The sequence below is a fragment of the Saimiri boliviensis genome, chromosome 1 (assembly GCF_048565385.1).
Source record: "Saimiri boliviensis isolate mSaiBol1 chromosome 1, mSaiBol1.pri, whole genome shotgun sequence".
Classification (NCBI taxonomy): domain Eukaryota; kingdom Metazoa; phylum Chordata; class Mammalia; order Primates; family Cebidae; genus Saimiri; species Saimiri boliviensis.
In genome coordinates this window covers 43,265,970-43,285,316 of record NC_133449.1, presented here as the reverse complement: position 1 = coordinate 43,285,316, position 19,347 = coordinate 43,265,970, and the positions used below count along the sequence as shown (strand labels likewise).

At 39.5% G+C, this 19,347-nt stretch overlaps 1 protein-coding gene across 3 annotated transcripts in view; it reads right to left on the bottom strand.

Annotated features, from left to right (window-relative positions):
* Positions 1 to 12,922, bottom strand: part of PLEKHH2 (pleckstrin homology, MyTH4 and FERM domain containing H2) — a 139,311-nt gene extending 126,389 nt beyond the window's left edge. For all 3 annotated transcript variants that reach the window (XR_012516917.1, XM_003926764.4, XM_074396592.1), the window contains exons 1-2: positions 12,835 to 12,922; positions 5,227 to 5,356 (exon numbers count right to left, since the gene is read on the bottom strand). Coding sequence is in view for 2 of the 3 variants with exons in the window: in XM_003926764.4 (XP_003926813.1) it covers positions 5,227 to 5,349 (123 nt within the window). In the remaining variant the exon portion in view is untranslated. The remainder of the gene's footprint in view (positions 1 to 5,226; positions 5,357 to 12,834) is intronic.
* Positions 12,923 to 19,347: the final 6,425 nt, after the last annotated feature.

The following is a 19,347-nucleotide window of genomic DNA, read 5'->3' as shown; positions in this document are numbered from 1 at the left end:
TTATCCTGTATAGTCCCTTTGTTAGTATATGTAGAATTTCCATTAGGTGCTGTGAAATATTAGGCAAGCCAATAGAGTAACTGAGGGAATGTATAATTTGAATAGGTTAACATGATATTGTACTTGATTGTTGGGTAAAAGCACATGCTATGCTGTCCAAGGACGTCTTATTCCTATGAGGCAATCCAAGGCTGCTTCAAGCGGATCATATTCACAAAAGAAATGCCAAGTGGCAGGAAATTCCAGATGGCAATGCCACATCAGGTAAAGGCAGCATGAGGTTATATGAACCATGCTGATGTCCAAAGGGAAAATTCTTCATCTTTTTCTCCCTTTCCTTTTCACTGAAAATCTAACTCATAGGAAATAACATTTCACTTCAACTTGCAAAGGAACTTTCCCTTTTCCCTCCCTGACTCAGAAAACTAACTAGTAATACTGTAAAGTAGGAAAATTACTTAAATCTCAGCTTCCCTGAAGAGTTTATATTTGGCATACTAGGGATATTTCCAACACCATTCCTTAAATTCCTCTAAAGACCTCTCCCACTTACAGCAGCACTTGCCCAGGACTTCAATAAGGCCTTTTTCTTCACAAGCTTCAATATTCTAAGTTACTTGGAAACTGTGATGAAAAAAAAATAGGTACAAAACAATTTTTCTAAAAGATCCCATGTATTATCCAACTTCATCTCCAAAAAAAAATAGGGTATATATAATTGAAATTCATCTCTAATTATAAAAATGCTCTAGATCATCTCATATATTATTCCTTAAAAAATTCAGAAACACATCTGCTATCAATATGTAATTACATTTAAGGCCAGGCATGGTGGCTCACACCTTGTAATCCCAGAATTTTGGGAGGCGGAGGTGGGGGGGGATCACTTGAGGTCAGGAGTTCAAGACCAGCCTCCCCAACATGGCAAAACCCCATCTACCAAAACTACAAAATTATCCGGGTGTGGTGGCCCATGCCTATAATCCCAGCTACTTGGGAAGCTGAGATGGGAAAATCATTTGAATCCAGGAGGTGGAGGTTGCAGTGAGCCGAGATCGTGCCACTGCACTCCAGCCTGAGTGACAGAATGAGACCCTGTCTCTCTCTCTCTCTCTCGTTCTCTCTCTCTCTCTCTCTCTCTCTCTCTCTCTCTCTCTCACACACACACACACACACACACACACTACATTTAGGTCACCTCCCTGTTCACTTAGCCAGTGTGTCCATTCAGAAAGACACAGGAAAATAATAATGAGTTACTTCCATGTGCCAGGCACTCTACTACCTGCATCACAAGACTGAAAGATCTACGGTCTAACAGCAGGTCTGCTTTTTGTTAGCTGTGTGATATTGGACATGCCGCTCAATTACTCTTAGCCTTAATGTTAATTCTCTAGATTGAGGATAGTAACAATCACCTCATAGGGTTACCTCAGGGTTTAAATTAGTTAATGGTTGTAGTAAAGATTTAGGAACCATATTTGGCCCTTAGAGTCAGGTTCCTGTAGCCAGAACCAATAAAATGGAATTAAGAACTAGAACTGTTGCAGGAAAGAGAAGTTGGCCACAATTCCTGGCAAAGAGTTGAAGAATCAAATTAGTATTTGTTCAAGAATCTTCATCCTTGGGCCTGCATCCATTTAGGGGGAAGGTACAGAGCACTCTTAGGGAGAAGCCCTGGGGCTGACTGGTCCTAACACAAAACTGAAGAGGTGGATAGGACCAGACCAGTCTTTGGAATGCAACATTTGACTTGAGTTGGCACTTAGAAGCGATGCCATAGCATGTGCTTTGAAAAATACGTAATGTTATATAAATTGTTATTACTACATACATACACACACACTAACACACACAGGGACTTGCCCCCAAGCAGAAGTGGATTTTTATGTTGCATGGCTGAATAGATGACAGAATGGTTGAGTGGCTAGATATATCAGAGAAGGCAAGGAAGGTGTAAATTAGAAAGGCCATACAGGGCGATGGCTAAGTATTCAGGCTTTAAAGGCAGGATGCCTGGGTTTGAATCTTGGCTCCATTACTTACTTTTTGGTGTGAACTCAGTCAAGTTAAATAACTTTCCTATGCCTAAGTTTCCTCCTCTGTAAATGTGGATAATATTAGTAGCTACCTCATAGGATAGTTATAAGGATTTAAAAGTTATATATTTAAAGCACTTAGAAGACTTCTTGGCATAGTAAATATCAGTTTCCTAATCAGTAAAATATATTACTTCACAAGTTGTTATAAAAATTAAATAAACCATGCCTATACAGTGCTTATCACATACATAATAAATCAATAAATATTAGGTGTTTTAATTAAAACATGGATGAAAACCAAAAGAAATTTTTAAACCTGAGAAAAATATTTCATAATGGAATATAACCAAAAATACTGTGAAAACCCTTATTCACATTTTTGTGTTGAATATATTTACTGGGAAGCCATGAGTAACTTGGCACATTTATCTACTTTCCAATGTGTAAAACACATCACAATAATTCCATCTCTTAGATCTGCCAAAGAATTTATGTCACAGATACAAAATACAGACCAAAAAAAAAAAAAAAGTAAAAAAACCAAAACTAGAACAGCAATTCTGAAACAATATTCCTAACATTGCTCATTCACTGACCAAAAAAAAAAAAAAATTTATCTAATAGCATAAAAATTAATAATAAAAAAGCAATTTTACTAATAGAGAAATTACTGCAGAAAACAACACTTACATTATTTTTTAAATGGGCACTCATTGAAAAACTTGCTACAACATGCTTTCTAAAGAACAGAAGAAATGTTGCCATAAAATTTAGAATTTAAAGGTTAACTAATTGGAACCCAAGTAGGTATACCTTCTATTTAGTCCATAAGAAAGCCAAGTGAGTACAGAAGTCAAGAAAATCAGGAAAATTTTGAGAGGGATTCTGTGGTAAACAGTGTCAACTACTGAGAGGCTTAGCCAACAACTAGGAAGTATCCATAAGGTTTAGTAACAAGGACATAATTGGTGGATCTTGACAAAAATCATTTTATGGGGCAGTTGCGGTTGTGGAAAATACCAGATAAATCATAGCACAACATGGAAAATGATTTTCATAGAGAGAACAGCAAAAGATAAAAGATGAGTAGGCCAGGCATTGGTGGCTCACGTCTGCAAGCCCAGCACTTTGGGAGGTCAAGACGGGCAGATCACGAGGTCAGGAGATCAAGACCACCCTGGCGAACATGGTAAAACCCTGTCTCTACTGGAAATACAAAAACTAGCTAGGCATGGTAGTGTGCCCCTGTAGTCCCAGTTACTCAGGGAGCTAAGGTAGGAGAATTGCTTGAACCAGGGAGTTGGAGGTTGCAGTAAGCCTAAATCACAAGATCATGCCACTGCATTTCAGCCTGGTGACAGAGAGAGGCTCCTTCTCAAAAAAAAAAAAAAAGATTAAGTCATTAAGTTATGTTAGAAAAAAACTTCTCCAACTTGGAGATACTGACACTGGGATTTTATAAGCTATACTTTTTATAATTTTGTTCTAATATCAATAAATAAAGCATACTAACATACAGGATTGATTGATTGATTGATTACTGGGTCATCCTTGACTCAAAGTGAGTTAGGTAACTTAGTCTTCCACCTCAAAGATGTTAAAACACAAAAGTTTGAGATGATATACATGAAAGTTTAGATTGAATGATGTTTCACTGAATTTTGTTAAAATAATTCTGCACTAAGAGATTCTTGGCTAGCAATAAAAGGAAGATTTAAGACCTTTTTTGGAGATATGATATATGTACCAGTCTCTGTCCCAAAAGGATTACCCAGACTAGAGTTTCAGAAACCACCTCTAACTTCTTCTGATCAGTTCTGAATAATCACTAAAATCATTCATCCATTCATCCCGACCATGCTGTCCAATAGAAATAAAATATAAGCCACAGGTATAATTTTAAATTTTCTAATATACACATTTAAAAAGTAAAAAGAAGTAAAATTAATTTTAATATTGCCTATTTAACCAAATATCTAAAATATCATTTCAACATATAATTAATATAACAATTATTGCTGAGATATTTTACATTCTTTTATGCTAAAACATTGAAATCCAGTATTTATTTTACTTTTGCAACACATCTCAATTTGAACTAGACTTATTTGAAGTGTTCAACATCCACACGTTGCTAGTGGCTACAGTACTGGATAGCACAGGTCTAGAATCTAAGTTCCTTGGAAATAGGAACACAGGTTTTCTTGTTCACATATGTAACTGTGGTATTAAGAACAGTGTCTAGGGGCCGGGCGCGGTGGCTCACGCCTGTAATCCCAGCACTTTGGGAGGCCGAGGCGGGTGGATCACGAGGTCAAGAGATCGAGACCATCCTGGTCAACATGGTGAAACCCCGTCTCTACTAAAGACACAAAAAATTAGCTGGGCATGGTGGCGCGTGCCTGTAATCCCAGCTACTCAGGAGGCTGAGGCAGGAGAATTGCCTGAACCCAGGAGGTGGAGGTTGCGGTGAGCCGAGATCGCGCCATTGCACTCCAGCCTGGGTAACAAGAGCAGAACTCTGTCTCAAAAAAAAAAAAAAAAAAAAAAAAAGAACAGTGTCTAACACATAATTAGCCCTCAAAGAATATTTGCTGAATGAATGAATGAACCAATCTATTGGTTTATATACATACTTGCACAAAATTTCTGTGATACAAATGAAATTCTAATTACATTATTAGAAAAGCATATAATAATGTTAAACTCAATTCTAGCCCAGGTGAGAATTTAGTAACATAAACTTAGTCAACACAGATTCCTAAGTAGATGCATCTTTCAAACACGGTGTAAACACATTTTACTATCAAAAATGTTCTTCTATCATCCTTTTAATATGATTTTCATAAACATTTAGTAGATCAAAGCTGTCACACTCCTCTAATAAAATCAAATAAATTATAGCTTTCTCTCTGCAATGGATGAACTCTACATTCATCAAACATATGCAATTCTCACATATTCCACTAGCATTTGCAAATAAATTTTTTTTGTTTTAAAGTCCAAACTACCCTAACACTGGCAAAAGAATATGCCAAATATAGCTTTGAACACCTGACAAAAATTAAGTCATATTCATTATTTGTATAAAGTTAAACCCCCAAAGTACTGAGATTATTTAATATAAACCAAACAGGCCCTAAACAGCTGACACTTAATAACAAAGCTTAGGGAGAAAGCTTACCTTCTCTGCTAAGAGCTCTCGTATCTTGCTGGCTTGAACTCTAAATTTCATGAGCTGGGACTCCAGAGCTACGCATCGTTCTTTCCAATCTACGGGTCCCTCTGGCTCAGAAAGCTCTGCCATATTTATTCTTAAAAAAAATTCAAACAGCACAACACAATTAATGTTCAGGAAATTTTGTTAAATTTTGTTAAATATACACGTTCTAATCACTGTATAATTAGATCCATGTACAAGTTTTAAATTCTAAGACAAATTCCAGAACTGGTAAAAGCTTATGGAAAGAACTTAGTGGGGGATAGGAGACTAAGGCTGGAGCCCAACTATGCTACTTATCCTTTCTATGTCTGAGTTTACCAGAAAAAGTGACATGTCGACAACAAATGATTATTCCTTGTGGGTATGTAGCGAGGAACAAATGAACTACTGCTGTTTCTAGTAGAACAGCAGACGGTATAACAGCACGACACAAACACGGAATGTTATCATTTTAGCTCTGCGCAACAGATAAGACTGTTTGAATCTCAGCTCATAATTTTACCATACTCTGAAATTTAAGGAAGTATTACAGTTTGATTCAATTGCTATGATTACGGTTTAGATTTTTACTACAATGATTCCTTATCATCTCTCTAAATTTGGCCAGGTCCAGGTTACGTCTTTCAAGCCAGAGGTCTTTTGGCATATTTAAGGGTAAGTTGTTGTGATACTGACAAGTTCGCATAATTTTTATTTGGTGTAAGAGAAAGCATATAAACATGCAATTTGGAATGAGCTATATGAAGGAAATCTGGAATCAGATTTTTCCATATTAACTTTCCTTTCAGAGGAGATTAACTGCAGGGAGAAGCACTATAAGTGGGAGGACAAGAGGCAAGGGTTTTGAAATTCTGAAGTGTTACTTGATTTTGGAAGCATGATGGTTTCTGGCTTTGAGATTCAAAAAAGTAGTTTTAAATGTTTAGTAATATTTTGTCAGGCCATTTTTAATAAGCAGCCGAATAACATATTTCTAAATTGTCCTTGCTATGGACTGCCCTGCTTTGAATTTTATATTGAATGAAAAGGCTCAGTTATGAAGAACTGTGAGAGCAAAACTCTCAGAACCCTGGGATGGAACTGCAGTTGAAGTATACTATTCTAGTCTATTCTTTTGTTTTCTAAAAATATAACCACATTGATTTTCCCAGTATTTAGTGTAATATAGCACCCTCCCTAATCCTATACCAGTTTTTTAAAACTTTATGCTGCTAAAAACCCACTAAAAGATTACTTTCCTAGTATAAAGATTGTTTTTTACTTAAATTAATTTTCACATTAACACTGACAATATCATTTAATACATTAGAAATAAATGTAAGCAGAATCATTTCTTTTTCTTTTTCTTTTTTTTTTTTTTTTTGAGACGGAGTTTCACTCTTGTTGCCCAGGCTGGAGTACAGTGGTATGATCTTGGCTCACTGCAATCTTCGCCTCCCGGGTTCAAGTGATTCTCCTGCTTCAGCCTCCCAAGTCACTGGGATTATAGGCGCCTGCCACTGCACACAGCTAATTTTTGTTATTTGTAGTAGAGTCAGGGTTTCACCATGTCGGCTAGGGTGGTCTCGAACTCCTGACCTCAGGTGATCCACCTCCCTCAGCCTCCCAAAGTGCTGGGATTACAGGTGTGAGCCACCATGCCCAGCCAGCAGAATTGTTCTTAAAGGACTACAACATTTATTAAGAGCATCCCAACCATCTTAATGCCTGCAGATGTCCCTAACTTCTAGTCTTAATTTAAAGGAAATGTATTAGTGTAGAGCTGGAAATCATTTTCCTTTCAGTTCTTTGCTTTTATAGAATCCTCACCTCATTGCTTTCTGAGGTTTTTCCTAAGGAAATTAACCTTGTTAGTAATGTTTTCCATTACCCATATTGGCCTTTACTATTAACGATGCACATTGGCATTTACTAGCAATGATTTAGGAGTAGATAACACAGTCTGTCAATCACAAACATGTTCTCAGTTCTGAGGCTACTTCATTTTTCTCCTTATTAGCTTTAGAGTAAACAGGAAAAGAAAATATGGATGCAATATTAGTAAATGAAAAGTAGCCCTGAAAGGAGCATCTTTAAGTCTTGAATTATCATATCATGGCATAGAAATGTAGGTATACTCTTCTAGCTTAAGCAATAAGGAGTCTATTTACCCATTGATCAATAGGTTAATATTGGTTAATTTTTGCTCTGCATGTAAAATAACTTGCTTATGTTCTACAGTTTAAAAAATAACATGAAGAGTACATATTTTTCAACAAATGGAAATCAATGTAATGCACCATGTGAATAAAATAAAGGACAAAAAACATACGATCATTTCAATAGACATAGAAAAAAACATTCAACAAAATCCAACATCCCTTCATGATAAAAACATTCAACAAACTAGAAATAGATGGGAACTTCCTCATCCTGATAGAGGACATCTACAAAAGCCCACAGCTAACATCACACTTACTGGTAAATGACCGACAATTTTCTCCCTGAAATCAGGAACAAGACAAAGATGTCTTTTTCTCACCACTTCTATTCAACATTGTAATAGCCAAGGCAAGACAATAAAATGTAAAAGCATCTAGATTGGACAGGAAGAAATAAAATTATCTCTGCTTACAGATGACATGATCATGTACATAGAAAATTCTAAGGAATCCACAGAAAAAACTATTAAAACTATAGAGTTTAGCAAGGTCTCAGGAAACAAGATAAACATTCAGAAGTCAGTTGTTTTTCTATACACTAGCAAGGAAAAATCTAAAAATGAAATTGAGAAAGTACTCCATTTACAATAGCATCAAAAAATATTTAGGAATGAATTTAACAGAAGCACAAGATGTGTACTCTGAAAACTACAAAACATTACTGAAAGAAATTAAAGAATACCTAAATAAATGTAAGAAATTGAATATTCATGGATTGGAAGACTTAATATTGTGAAGAAGGCAATACTTGCAAAGGCTGTATGCACAATGCAATCTCTATCAAAATTTCAACTGTATTTTTTGCAGAAATTGACAAGTTGATCAAAATTCACCTGGAAATTCAAGGGTTGAAGAATAGACATAACAATATTAAAAAGTTGGAGAACTCACATGTTACAATTTTTAAACTTACTACAAAGCTATACAGTAACTTGATTACACAGTGTGGTACTCGCATAAAGATAGATATACAGACAAACAGAATAAAGTTAAGCACAGAAAAAAAGCCTCACATTGATTTTTGGCAAGAGTGATAAGATCATTCAGTTGGGGAAAGAATAGTATTTTCATCAATGGATGCTGGGACAGCTGACTATCCATATGCATACAAAAGAATGAATGTGGACCCACACCTCATACCATATATATATAATAACACAAAATGGATCACAAACTTACAGGTACAAGCCAAAGCTCTAAACCAGCGTGTCCAATCTTTTGGCTTCCCTGGGCCACATTAGAAGAAGTGTCTTGGGCCACACATAAAATACACTAACACTAACTGTAGATGATGAGCTAAAAAAAAAGAAAATTGCAAAAAAAAAAAAATCTTATAATGCTTTACAAATTTGTGTTGGGCTACATTCAAAGCCATCCTGGGCCACATGTGGCCTACAGGCCACAGGTTGGACAAACTTACTCTAAACTCTTAGAAGAAAACAGGCATAAATCTTCATGACCTTGGATTAGGCAACAGATACTTAGATATGACACCTAAAGCACAAGGAATTAAAAATAGATAAATTGGACTTCATCAAAATTTTTAAATTTTTGTGCTTCAAAGGACATTGTCAAGAAAGTGCAAAGATAACCCACAGAATAGGAAAAATAGTTGCAAATCATGTATCTCAGGGATTTGTGTCTAGAATATATAAAGGACTCTTAGGACTCAACGATTAAAAAAGATAACCGAATTAAAAAGTGGGCAAAGGCCTAGGCGAGGTGGCTCATGTTCGTAATCCCAGCACATTGGGAGGCTGAGGCGAGTAAATGGCCTGAGCTCAGGAGTTTGAGACCAGCCTAGGCAATGTTGCAAAACACTGTCTTTATAAAAATACACACACACATACATACAAATTAGCCAGGCATGGTGGTGCACGCCTATAGTCCCAGCTATTGGGAGGCTGAGGCAGAAAGATCACTTGAGCCCAGGAGGTTGAGGCTGCAGTAAACCATGTTCATACCATTGCACTCCCACCTGGGCAACAGAGGGAGACCCCATCTCTAATAATAATAATAATAAATTAAAAAATAAATAAATAAAATTGGGCAAAGTATCTGAATAGACATTTCTCCAAAGAAGATATACAAATGGCCAAAAGGCACATTATTTGCTATAAGGGAAAATGCAAATCAAAGTCACAACATTCCACTTCACATCAAATAGGATGTTCTAATGAAAAAGACATCTAACAAGTGTTGATGAGGATGTAGAGAAATTGGGACCCTCATACATTGTTGGTGAGAATGTAAAAATTTTACAGTTGCTTCGTAAACAGTTTTACAGTCCTCAAAAGTTTAAACAGGCCAGCATGGTGGCTCACACCTATAAACCCAACAGTTTGAGGGGTTGAGGTGGGACAATTTATTGAGCTCAGGAGTTCAAGACCAGACTATGCAACATAGCAAGATCTCATCTCTACCAAAATATTTAAAAACTAACTGGGCATCAGGGAGCTTATCTGTGGTCCCAGCTACTCCGGAGGGCTGGGTAAGAGGATCACTTGAGCAGTGAGCTATGATCATGCACTGCACTCCAGCCTGTGTAACAGAGTGAGACTCTGTCTCAAAAAATAAAAAAGTGTAAATATAAAGTTAAGTTATTGGAGTAACTTTATATTTTGTATATCAATACAAAGTATTGGTAACTTTATACTTGGCATTGGAGTTGCTGGGTCATATGCCAAGAGATGGGGTCATATGCCAAGAGACGAAATACATAACCACACCGAAACTTGTATATAAATGTTCAGAGCAGCAGTATTCATAATAGCCAAAGAGTAGAAACAGCCTGTGTCCACCATCAGATGAATGAATAAAATGTGGTAGATCCAGCAGGGTGCAGTGGCTCATGCCTGTAATCCCAGCACTTTGGGAGGCTGAGGCAGGAGGATCACCTGAGGTCAGGAGTTTGAGACAAGCCTGGCCAACGTGGCAAAACCTGTCTCCACTGAAAATACAAAAATTAGCTGGATGTGGTGGTGTAGAACTATATCCCAACTACTAGGGAGCCTGAGACAGGAGAATTGCTTGAACCTAGGAGGTGGAGGTTGCAGTGAGCTGAGACTGCACCACTGAACTCCAGCCTGGGCAGAGTGAGACTCTGTCTCAAAAATAAAATGTGGTATATCCATACAATGGAATATTATTCAACCATAAAAAAGGAATACAGTACTAATATAGTCATGGTTGAGTCTTGAAAACATGCTAAGTGAAAGATGCCAGACACAAAAGGCCACATATTGTATGAATCTATTTATATGAAATGTCTATAATAGGCAAATACAAAGGACAGAAAGTAGGTTAGTGGTTGCCAAGGGCTGTGGAGGAGAAGGTAGTGGAGACTGACTACAACGGATATCTGGTTTCTTTTTGAGGTGATGAAAATATTCTAGAATTAGATATTGGTGATGGCTACACAACCTTGTGAGTATACCAAAACCCAGTGAACTGTATACTTTAAAAGGATAAATCTTATAGTTTATGTCTTATATTAAGATCTCAATTTTAAAAATCACATATTTACAAATGACTAAAGAAAAAGTCACAGTTTAAATAGATGTATACTAGAACCACATTTACAAAGGATCCATTATTTGTGGTTATCCCTGCCAAGAATTTCATGATTAGCTCAAAAAATTAAGAGGTAACTGTTAACCTCAAATATGAAAAGTATTATACATATATCTTACCTGGAAGGTACTTTGCTATGTTAATGACACAATAAATTAATTCAAAGTTAGACATACTTAGTTATGTTAATTATATATTTTATTGTGAAGTACCAAAGCTTTAAGAATATTACTAAATCAGCATTTAACATCTATATTCCCTATTTGAGGGCCATAATAAAAAAAGACAAAACAGTAAATTGGTAGGATGATGGTCTGCACTGAGATCTAGACACCTGATTCCCTCATTTCATTCAGTAACTGCAGTTAGTTAACAAGTATAAAGTAACAGTTGTATTATGCACCATCTTGGGTAGTTAAAAATTCTAATTTTATACAATAGCCACCATCCCCTTCACTACCACTAATGTTACAGAACTATGTAACACTGGGATGGTATATATAACTATATAACATAACCGACTGCTGAATAAATAAATTATCACATCTAGATTCTGAATTTGAAAGTAATCTATCTTCACTTCAGGGTACAGGAAAAAGTCTTGGTGTTCCAAATACCACCAGTGACTTTTGGAAATATTTACTGACACAAGATAAATTGTTTACAGTTGTGGAGTGAATGCTCTTTTCTCTGAATCTCTGACTTCCTGTTTCTCTTCCAAACCCCAAAAAGGAAAGAAAAAGAAATGAAAGAATTCTTCTACTTAGGCTTACCCTGATGAAGCGCAGGGTTAGCCTCTATGATATTCTTTAGTTTTTGCCTCTTAAGGGACAGCTTAACTGGGCTAGGTAATCGTGTGCGTGTGTGCGTGTGTGCGTGTGTGTGTGTGTGTGCGGGCGTGTGTGTGTGTGTGTGTGTGTGTGTGTGTGTAAAAGATGTTTCTCGACGAGACTGAAGCATGCCTTGTTTAAGGAACCTTCTGACCAGAACCTAGCCCCACTTGGGCAACGCCTGCCCGTCGGTGGCACTGCCCGGAACAGCAGAGCTCCTCACTGCACACTCCTCTGGGACACACCGCTGTGCGGGCCGGGTTTGCAAGACTGGCATTTTCACAAAGAAAGCAGTGACCCTCAGGTAGCCCACCACCAGAACTTTTCCAATGTAAACCGTTCGACTTCTATTTCCACAGCGTTTCGCACAACAAAACTCACGGCTAAAAAGTGCTGTCCTTTAAAAGCGCCCCACTAACTTCAGGGACAGTGGTTTCAGGGTAGGTCACCTCAGGGTGCTCTGACGCACCAGCAACTCGAGGTGTACAAAATGCCTCTTTAAAGTTTTGAGTTTAAAGTTTCGCCCCGGAGATCCTAGTGGAGCTCCCGAAGCCGAAGCCGAAGCCGAGCGCGGCATCCCCAGCCGCGCAGGTCCCTCCGCGCCGGGACCCTAGGCTGCCCCGCTGCGCCCCCGGAACCGCTCGCGCAGCTCCAGAAACCCGGGCCCGGTGTTTCCAAACAGAACGTCAAGGGAGCCCAAGGGCGCGACGGGCCGCCGGCCATCGCCCCCTGCCCACCTCTCCCGGCGACACCTAGACCTGGGGGCCAACTCGGGGCTGCAGCGGGAGGTGCAGCGACGGGTCCCGAGCCAGCCCGCTCGGTACCCCTTGCCCCCCGCTCGCCCGCTCCGCCCGGCGCCCCCAACCTCCGCCCCGCAAGCCCCTCGGGACGGCGCGCTCTCGAGGGGGCGGGATCCCAGGGTGGCGGAGACGCTGGGGTCAGCCCTCGGCCCCGGGCCTTCTCACCTGCCTATCTCAGCAGCGGGTCCCCGGCCGCAGCGCCCGATATCCCAGCCGCGCCTGGCTCCCGGGCTCCACGGGCTCCCAGCCCGCGCCCGCCTCAAGCGGAGCTGGGAGAGGGCGGGGAAGGGCACGGCCTCCTCCCGGACTGGCGGCCAGCGTAGCCAATAGAAGGCTACAGCCGGCCACCCGGCGTCATCGGAGGTGTGGCTATAACTTTAGCTCCTCCCAGACCCTGCCCCAGGAGGGAGCTCTGTCCCCGAGTGGTACCTCTAACGTCCGCACTGCGAGACTCCAGAGCCTGCTGCGTCGGTAGGTCACCTCCATTCCACTCCCTCTGCCTGTACTATTGCAGCAACCTCCCTTGGTTTCCCAGCCTGAAGTCTCTCCCCTTGCAAATCCACCCTTCATCTTCCTGCCAGGTTCATTTCCTTAAGAGCAGTTTTGCTGTACGGTGTGCCAAAGATTTTCATTGGCTTCCTTTTGCTTAAATGATCAAGAACAGATTCCCTAGTCTAATTTTCAAGGTCTCCATCCCATCTTTTCAGGTTTATTTCTCATAGCTCACTTCACACACCTGAGACTACTACTATGCACCTCACCACCCAAAGGAAGTTCACAGGGAGCGTTTACATGCTATTTGCTGTCTCCACTTTTAAAAGTTCTACACAGTTTAGAATAATCTCACCGGGGGTGGTGGCTCCTGCCTGTAATCCCAATATGTTGGGAGGCGGAGGCAAGTGGATCACTTCAGGCCAGGAATTCGAGATGAGCCTGGCAACATGGTGAAACCCTGTCTCTACAAAAAAAAAAAAAAAAAAAAAAAAAATTAGCTAGGCCTGGTGGCGCTCACTTGCAGTCTCAGCTACTCTGGACGCTGAGGCTAGAGGATTGCTAGAACACAAGATGGAGGCTGCAGGGAGCAGTGATCACACCACTGCGCTGGAGTCTGGGCGACAGAGCAAGATCCTGTCTCAAATCTCTCCTCCTTCTCCTTCTCCTTCTCCTTCTCCTTCTCGCTCTCCTTCTCGCTCTCCTTCTCTTCCTCCTCCTCCTCCTCTTCTCCTTCTTTCTCCTTCTCCTTCTCCTTCTCTTCCTCCTTCTCCTCCTCTTCCTCCTCCTCCTCCTTCACTCCTCCTCCTCCTCCTTCACTCCTCCTCCTCCTCCTCCTCCTCCTCTTCCTCCTCCTCCTTCTCGTTCTTCTTCTTTCTTCTTCTTCTTCCCCAGGTAACCATATCTGTCACCCCACCTAGCAGAAATGTCTTCTCTGGTTTCTGCTCCTTGAGCATCTATGTTTTCGCCTCTCTTGGGGTTTAGCTCCATCTGTCTTATGCACAGCTCCTAACATCTTTTTGTGTTATTTATTTATTTATTTATTTTTTTGCATCCTCCTCAGCACTCAGCACAGAGCATATTGCGTAAGTAAATGAGTGAAAATTTAAATCTAATTGAATTTTACATCCCAACCTAGAGTCTGGAGAGGTCAGTCTCAGGGTAAAATAAAGAGAATTCTGAATGTTATGGGTAATCGCTTCCCAAGTCACAAAGCTACGTCAGACAGATTACTCTCTTTGGTTCACAGTTGTCCAATAGAGGGTATCAGAAAACTTTTTCTACTGCAATCTTTTTTTTTAAGCTTTATCTCATCTTATACATAATACACGCACACACACACACACACACACGCACACACACGGATGGTCACAGTGGCTCATGCCTGTAATCCCAGCACTTTGGGAGGCTAAGCCAGGAGATCACTTGAGATCATCCTGGTCAATGTATCGAAACCCTGTCTCTACTAAAAATGCAAAAATTGGCCGAACATGGTGGCACACAGCTGTAATGCCAGCTATTCAGGAGGCTGAGACAGGAGAATCACTTGAGCCAGGGAAGCAGAGGTTGCAGTGAGCTGAGATGGCACCACTGCACTCCAGACTGAGTGACAGAGCAAGACTCTGTCTCAAAAGAAAAGAAAAGAAAAAAACCACAAAATAGATAAAGATTTTCAAAATTCCTTAGAGGAAAAGCGTAAGTGAATATAACTAAAAGGGCAGTAAGCAAGTATCAGGCTTCCATATTTCTTCCAGATGAGCACTAATTTTGGATAGGATCCCAGACTACCCCCACACATCAAATTCCTTTTGCCTTCTGTGGGAGCTGATGATGCATATCATATGAAAAATTGTCTCCAAACAGCTTTGGCAAACAAGCAGAGTGGACTGGGCTTATTTTATAGAGCACGCAAGAGTTAAACAAACAGAGTTTCAGTAACTTGCATAATTTAACACAGCAAGCCAGTAGAGACCAAGCAGGAGAAAGAGAGAAAGAATGCCAAAATAGAATAACTTCCATTTGTGAGTCAGAAATACTAAATAGACTAAGAGAACTGAGTGAATAAAGGCTCTCATGAAAAAGCTGCTTTCTAAATACAGCTGCCACCCCTGTAAGGCTCAGCCAATATTTACTTACTGTCACCTTTTTCTAGAAACATGACAAACTGAATTTGTCTGGCTGTGGAGAATACAGTGGAACAGCATCCTATCTCTGTCTGTGCTGAGAAAAACACATGGTACAATGGAGTATTATTCAGCAGTAAAAAGAAATAAAGTACTGATGCATGCTGCAAAATTGATAACCCTTGAAAACACTATGCTTAAGGAAAGAAGCCAGTCATTTAAAAAGCACATACTGTTTTTGCCCGTTCAGTATGATGTTGGTTGTGGGTTTGTCATAAATAGCTTTTATTATTTTGAGATACATTCCATCGATACCTAGTTTATTGAGAATTTTTAGCATAAAGGGCTGTAGAATTTTGTCAAAGGCCTTCTCTGCATCTATTGAGATGATCATGTGGTTTTTGTCTTTGGTTCTATTTATGTCATGGATTACGTTTATAGATTTGCGTATGTTGAACCAGCCTTGCATCCCCTGGATGAAGCCTACTTGTTCATGATGGATAAGCCTTCTGATGCACCGTTGCATTCAGTTTGCCAGTATTTTATTGAAGATTTTTGCATTGATGTTCATCATGGATATTGGCCTGAAGTTTTCTTTTTTAGTTGTGTCTCTGCCAGGTTTTAGTATCAAGATGATGTTGGTCTCATAAAATGAGTTAGGGAGGATTCCCTCTTTTTGTTTTGTTTGGAATAGTTTCAGAAGGAATGGTACCAGCTCCTCTTTGCACATCTGGTAGAATTCGCCTGTGAACCCATCTGGACCTGGGCTTTTTTTGATTGGTAAGCTATTAATTACTGCCTCGATTTCAGCCCTTGTTATTGGTCTATTCAGGGATTCAACTTCTTCCCTGTTTAGTCTTGGGAGGGTGTAAATATCCAGGAGTTTATTTCTTCCAGATTTACTGGTTTATGTGCATAGAGTTGTATGTAGTGATCTCTGATGGTAGTTTGTATTTCTGTGGAATCAGTGGTGATAACTCCTTTATCATATTTTATTGCATCAATTCAACTCTTCTGTCTTTTCTTTTTTATTAGTCTGGTTAGCAGTTCGTCTATTCTGTTGATCTTTTCAAAAAACCAGTTCCTGGATTTATTGATTTTTTTTTTGAAGGGTTTTTTTGTGTCTCTATCTCCTTCAGTTCTGCTTTGATTTTACTTGCTAGCTTTTGAATTTTTTTGATCTTGCTCCTCTAGCTCTTTCACTTTTGATGATAAGGTGTCGGTTTTATATCTTTCCTCGCTTCTCATGTGGGCATTTATTACTATAAATTTCCGTCCAGACACTAGTTTAAATTTGTCCCAGAGATTCTGGTACATTGTGTCTTCGTTCTCATTGGTTTCAACGAACATCTTTATTTCTGCCTTCATTTCATGTTTATCCAGTCATCATTTAGGAGCAAGTTGTTCAGTTTCCATGTAGTTGTGTGGTTTTGAGTGGGTTTCTTAATCCTGAGTTCTAATTTGATTGCACAACAGAATGGGGAAAAATTTTTGCAATTAACCCATCTAGCAAAGGGCTAATATCCAGAATCTACAAAGAACTAAAGCAGATTCACAAGAAAAACAAACAAATAAACCCATTCAAAAGTGGGCAAAGAATATGAATGGACACTTTTCAAAAGAAGACATTTATGAGGCCAAAAAACGTATTTTAAAAATGCTCAACATCAATGGTCATTAAAGAAATGCAAATCAAAACCACATCGAGGTACCATCTCACCCCAGTTAGAATGGTGATCATTAAAAAATCTGGAGACGATAAATGCTGGAGAGGATGTGAAGAAATAGGAACACTTTTACACTGTGGGTAGGACTGTAAATTAGTTCAATCATTGTGGAAGACAGTGTGGCGATTCCTCAAGGATCTAGAAAGAGAAATTCCATTTGGCCCAGCAAACCCATTACTGGGTATATACCCAAAGGACTATAAATCGTTCTGTTATAAAGACACATGCACTCATATGTTCATTGTGGCACTGCTTACATTAGCAAAGACCTTTAACCAACCCAAATACCCATCAATGATAGACTGGAAAAAGAAAATGTGGCACATATGCACCATGGAATACTATGCACGCATAAAAAACAATGAGTTCGTGTCCTTTGTAGGGATATGGATGAATCTGGAAACCATCATTCTCAGCAAACTGACACAAGAACAAAAAACCAAACACCGCATGTTTTCAGTCATAGGTGAGTGTTGAATAATGAGAACACAAGGGCTCAGGGAGGGGAATATCACACACTGGGGTCTGTTGTGGGGTGGAGGGCTAGGGGAGGGACAGTGAGGGGGGTGGGGAGGGATAACATTGGAAGAAATGCCTGATGTAGGTTACGGGGGGATGGAGGCAACAAACCATCGTGGCATGTGTGTACCTGTGCAACAATCCTGCAAGATCTGCACATGTACCCCAGAACTTAAAGTACAATTTTTAAAAAGCACGCACTGTATGATCCCATTTATATGAAATGTTCAGAATACCCAAATCCATAGAGACAGTAGTGGTTTAGTGGTTGCTTAGTGCTGGGGAGGTTAGGGATAATGGCTAAGATGAGTGAGATTTCTTTTTGGGACAATGAAAACATTCTAAAATTTATGGTAATGATTACACAACTTTGAACATACAAAAAGCCATGGACATATGCAATTTAAATGGATAAATTGTATGTTATGTGAATTATATCTCAATAAAGCTGTTTTAAAAAAGAAAAACACGTGTCGAATTTTGTGTTTTTATATTAGGTAGCAGCAGATAGAAAATACCTGACCAGCCATCATGAATGTTAGTAGCAATAGGTACCTTTGTTTCATAAGCATTAATCTCAATTCTAATATTATGTTTATTTGTGATTATTTTATTGTCTGTTTTCACCCAAAGACTGTAAGTGCAAGAAAAGTAGAAAATTTTCTGGTTTTGCTCTTTAATGTATGTCCAGTATCTAGCAAAAATCATAAGTCAAACCACCATGAATCAGGAACTGTCTATACATCTCAACTTCTTTCAAGAAATTGAACTTACAAGGTCTAACAACTGATTATTAGGAGGAGTAGAAGGGAAGTTTTGTGTCTGCATTATCTGGAAATAATGGTTCCATTACCAAAAGCAGGGAAGCAAGGAGAGGGAACAAGAAGAATAAGATCTGGCTTGGAGGTACTGAGCACAACTTGAGGTGCGAGTAAAATATCCAGGACACAGCCAGCAGAAAATCAGTCAGGCTGAGCTGGGGAGAAAGGTTTGGATTTGGGTGTACATTTCAAGGTATATTTCTGCATAGGGGGATATTACTGTAAATTGTAGAATAATTACTGCACCCTGGGAGCAAAGATAGAAGGGTTGAAGGGAGCAGAGATACGGAGCTGGGTAAATATCAGGGAAGAAGTGTCTGATCTTTTTTTTTTTTATCTCTCTTTTTTTAAGTTGTACTTTAGATTCTGGGGTACATGTGCAGATCATGCAAGATTGTTGCATAGGTACATTCATGGCAAGGTGGTTCGTTGCCACCGTCCTCCCATTGCCTATACCTGACATTTCTCCCCACATTATCCCTCCCCCACCCTCCGTCCCTTAGCCCCCGCAATGGACCCCCGTGTGTGATGCTCCCCTCTTTGTGTCCAAGTGTTCTCGTTGTTCAAAACCTGCCTGTGAGTGAGAAAATGCAGTGTTTGATTTTCTGTTCTTGTGTCAGTTTGCTGAGAATGATGGTTTCCAGGTATATCTATGTCCCTGCAAAGGACACAAACCCATCATTTTTTATGGCTGCATAGTACTCCGTGGTGTATGTGTGCCACATTTTCTTTATCCAGTCTATCATTGATGGGCATTTGGGTTGGTTTCAGGTCTTTGCTATTGTAAACAGTGCTGTGATGAACATGCGTGTGCATGTGTCTTTATAATAGAATGATTTATAATTCTTTGGGTATATACCCAATAATGAGGTTGCTGGGTCAAATGGAATTTCTATTTCTAGATCCTTGAGGAATCGCCACCTTGTCTTCCACAATGGTTGAACTAATTTACACTTCCACCAACAGTGTAAAAGTGATCCTATTTCTCCACATCCT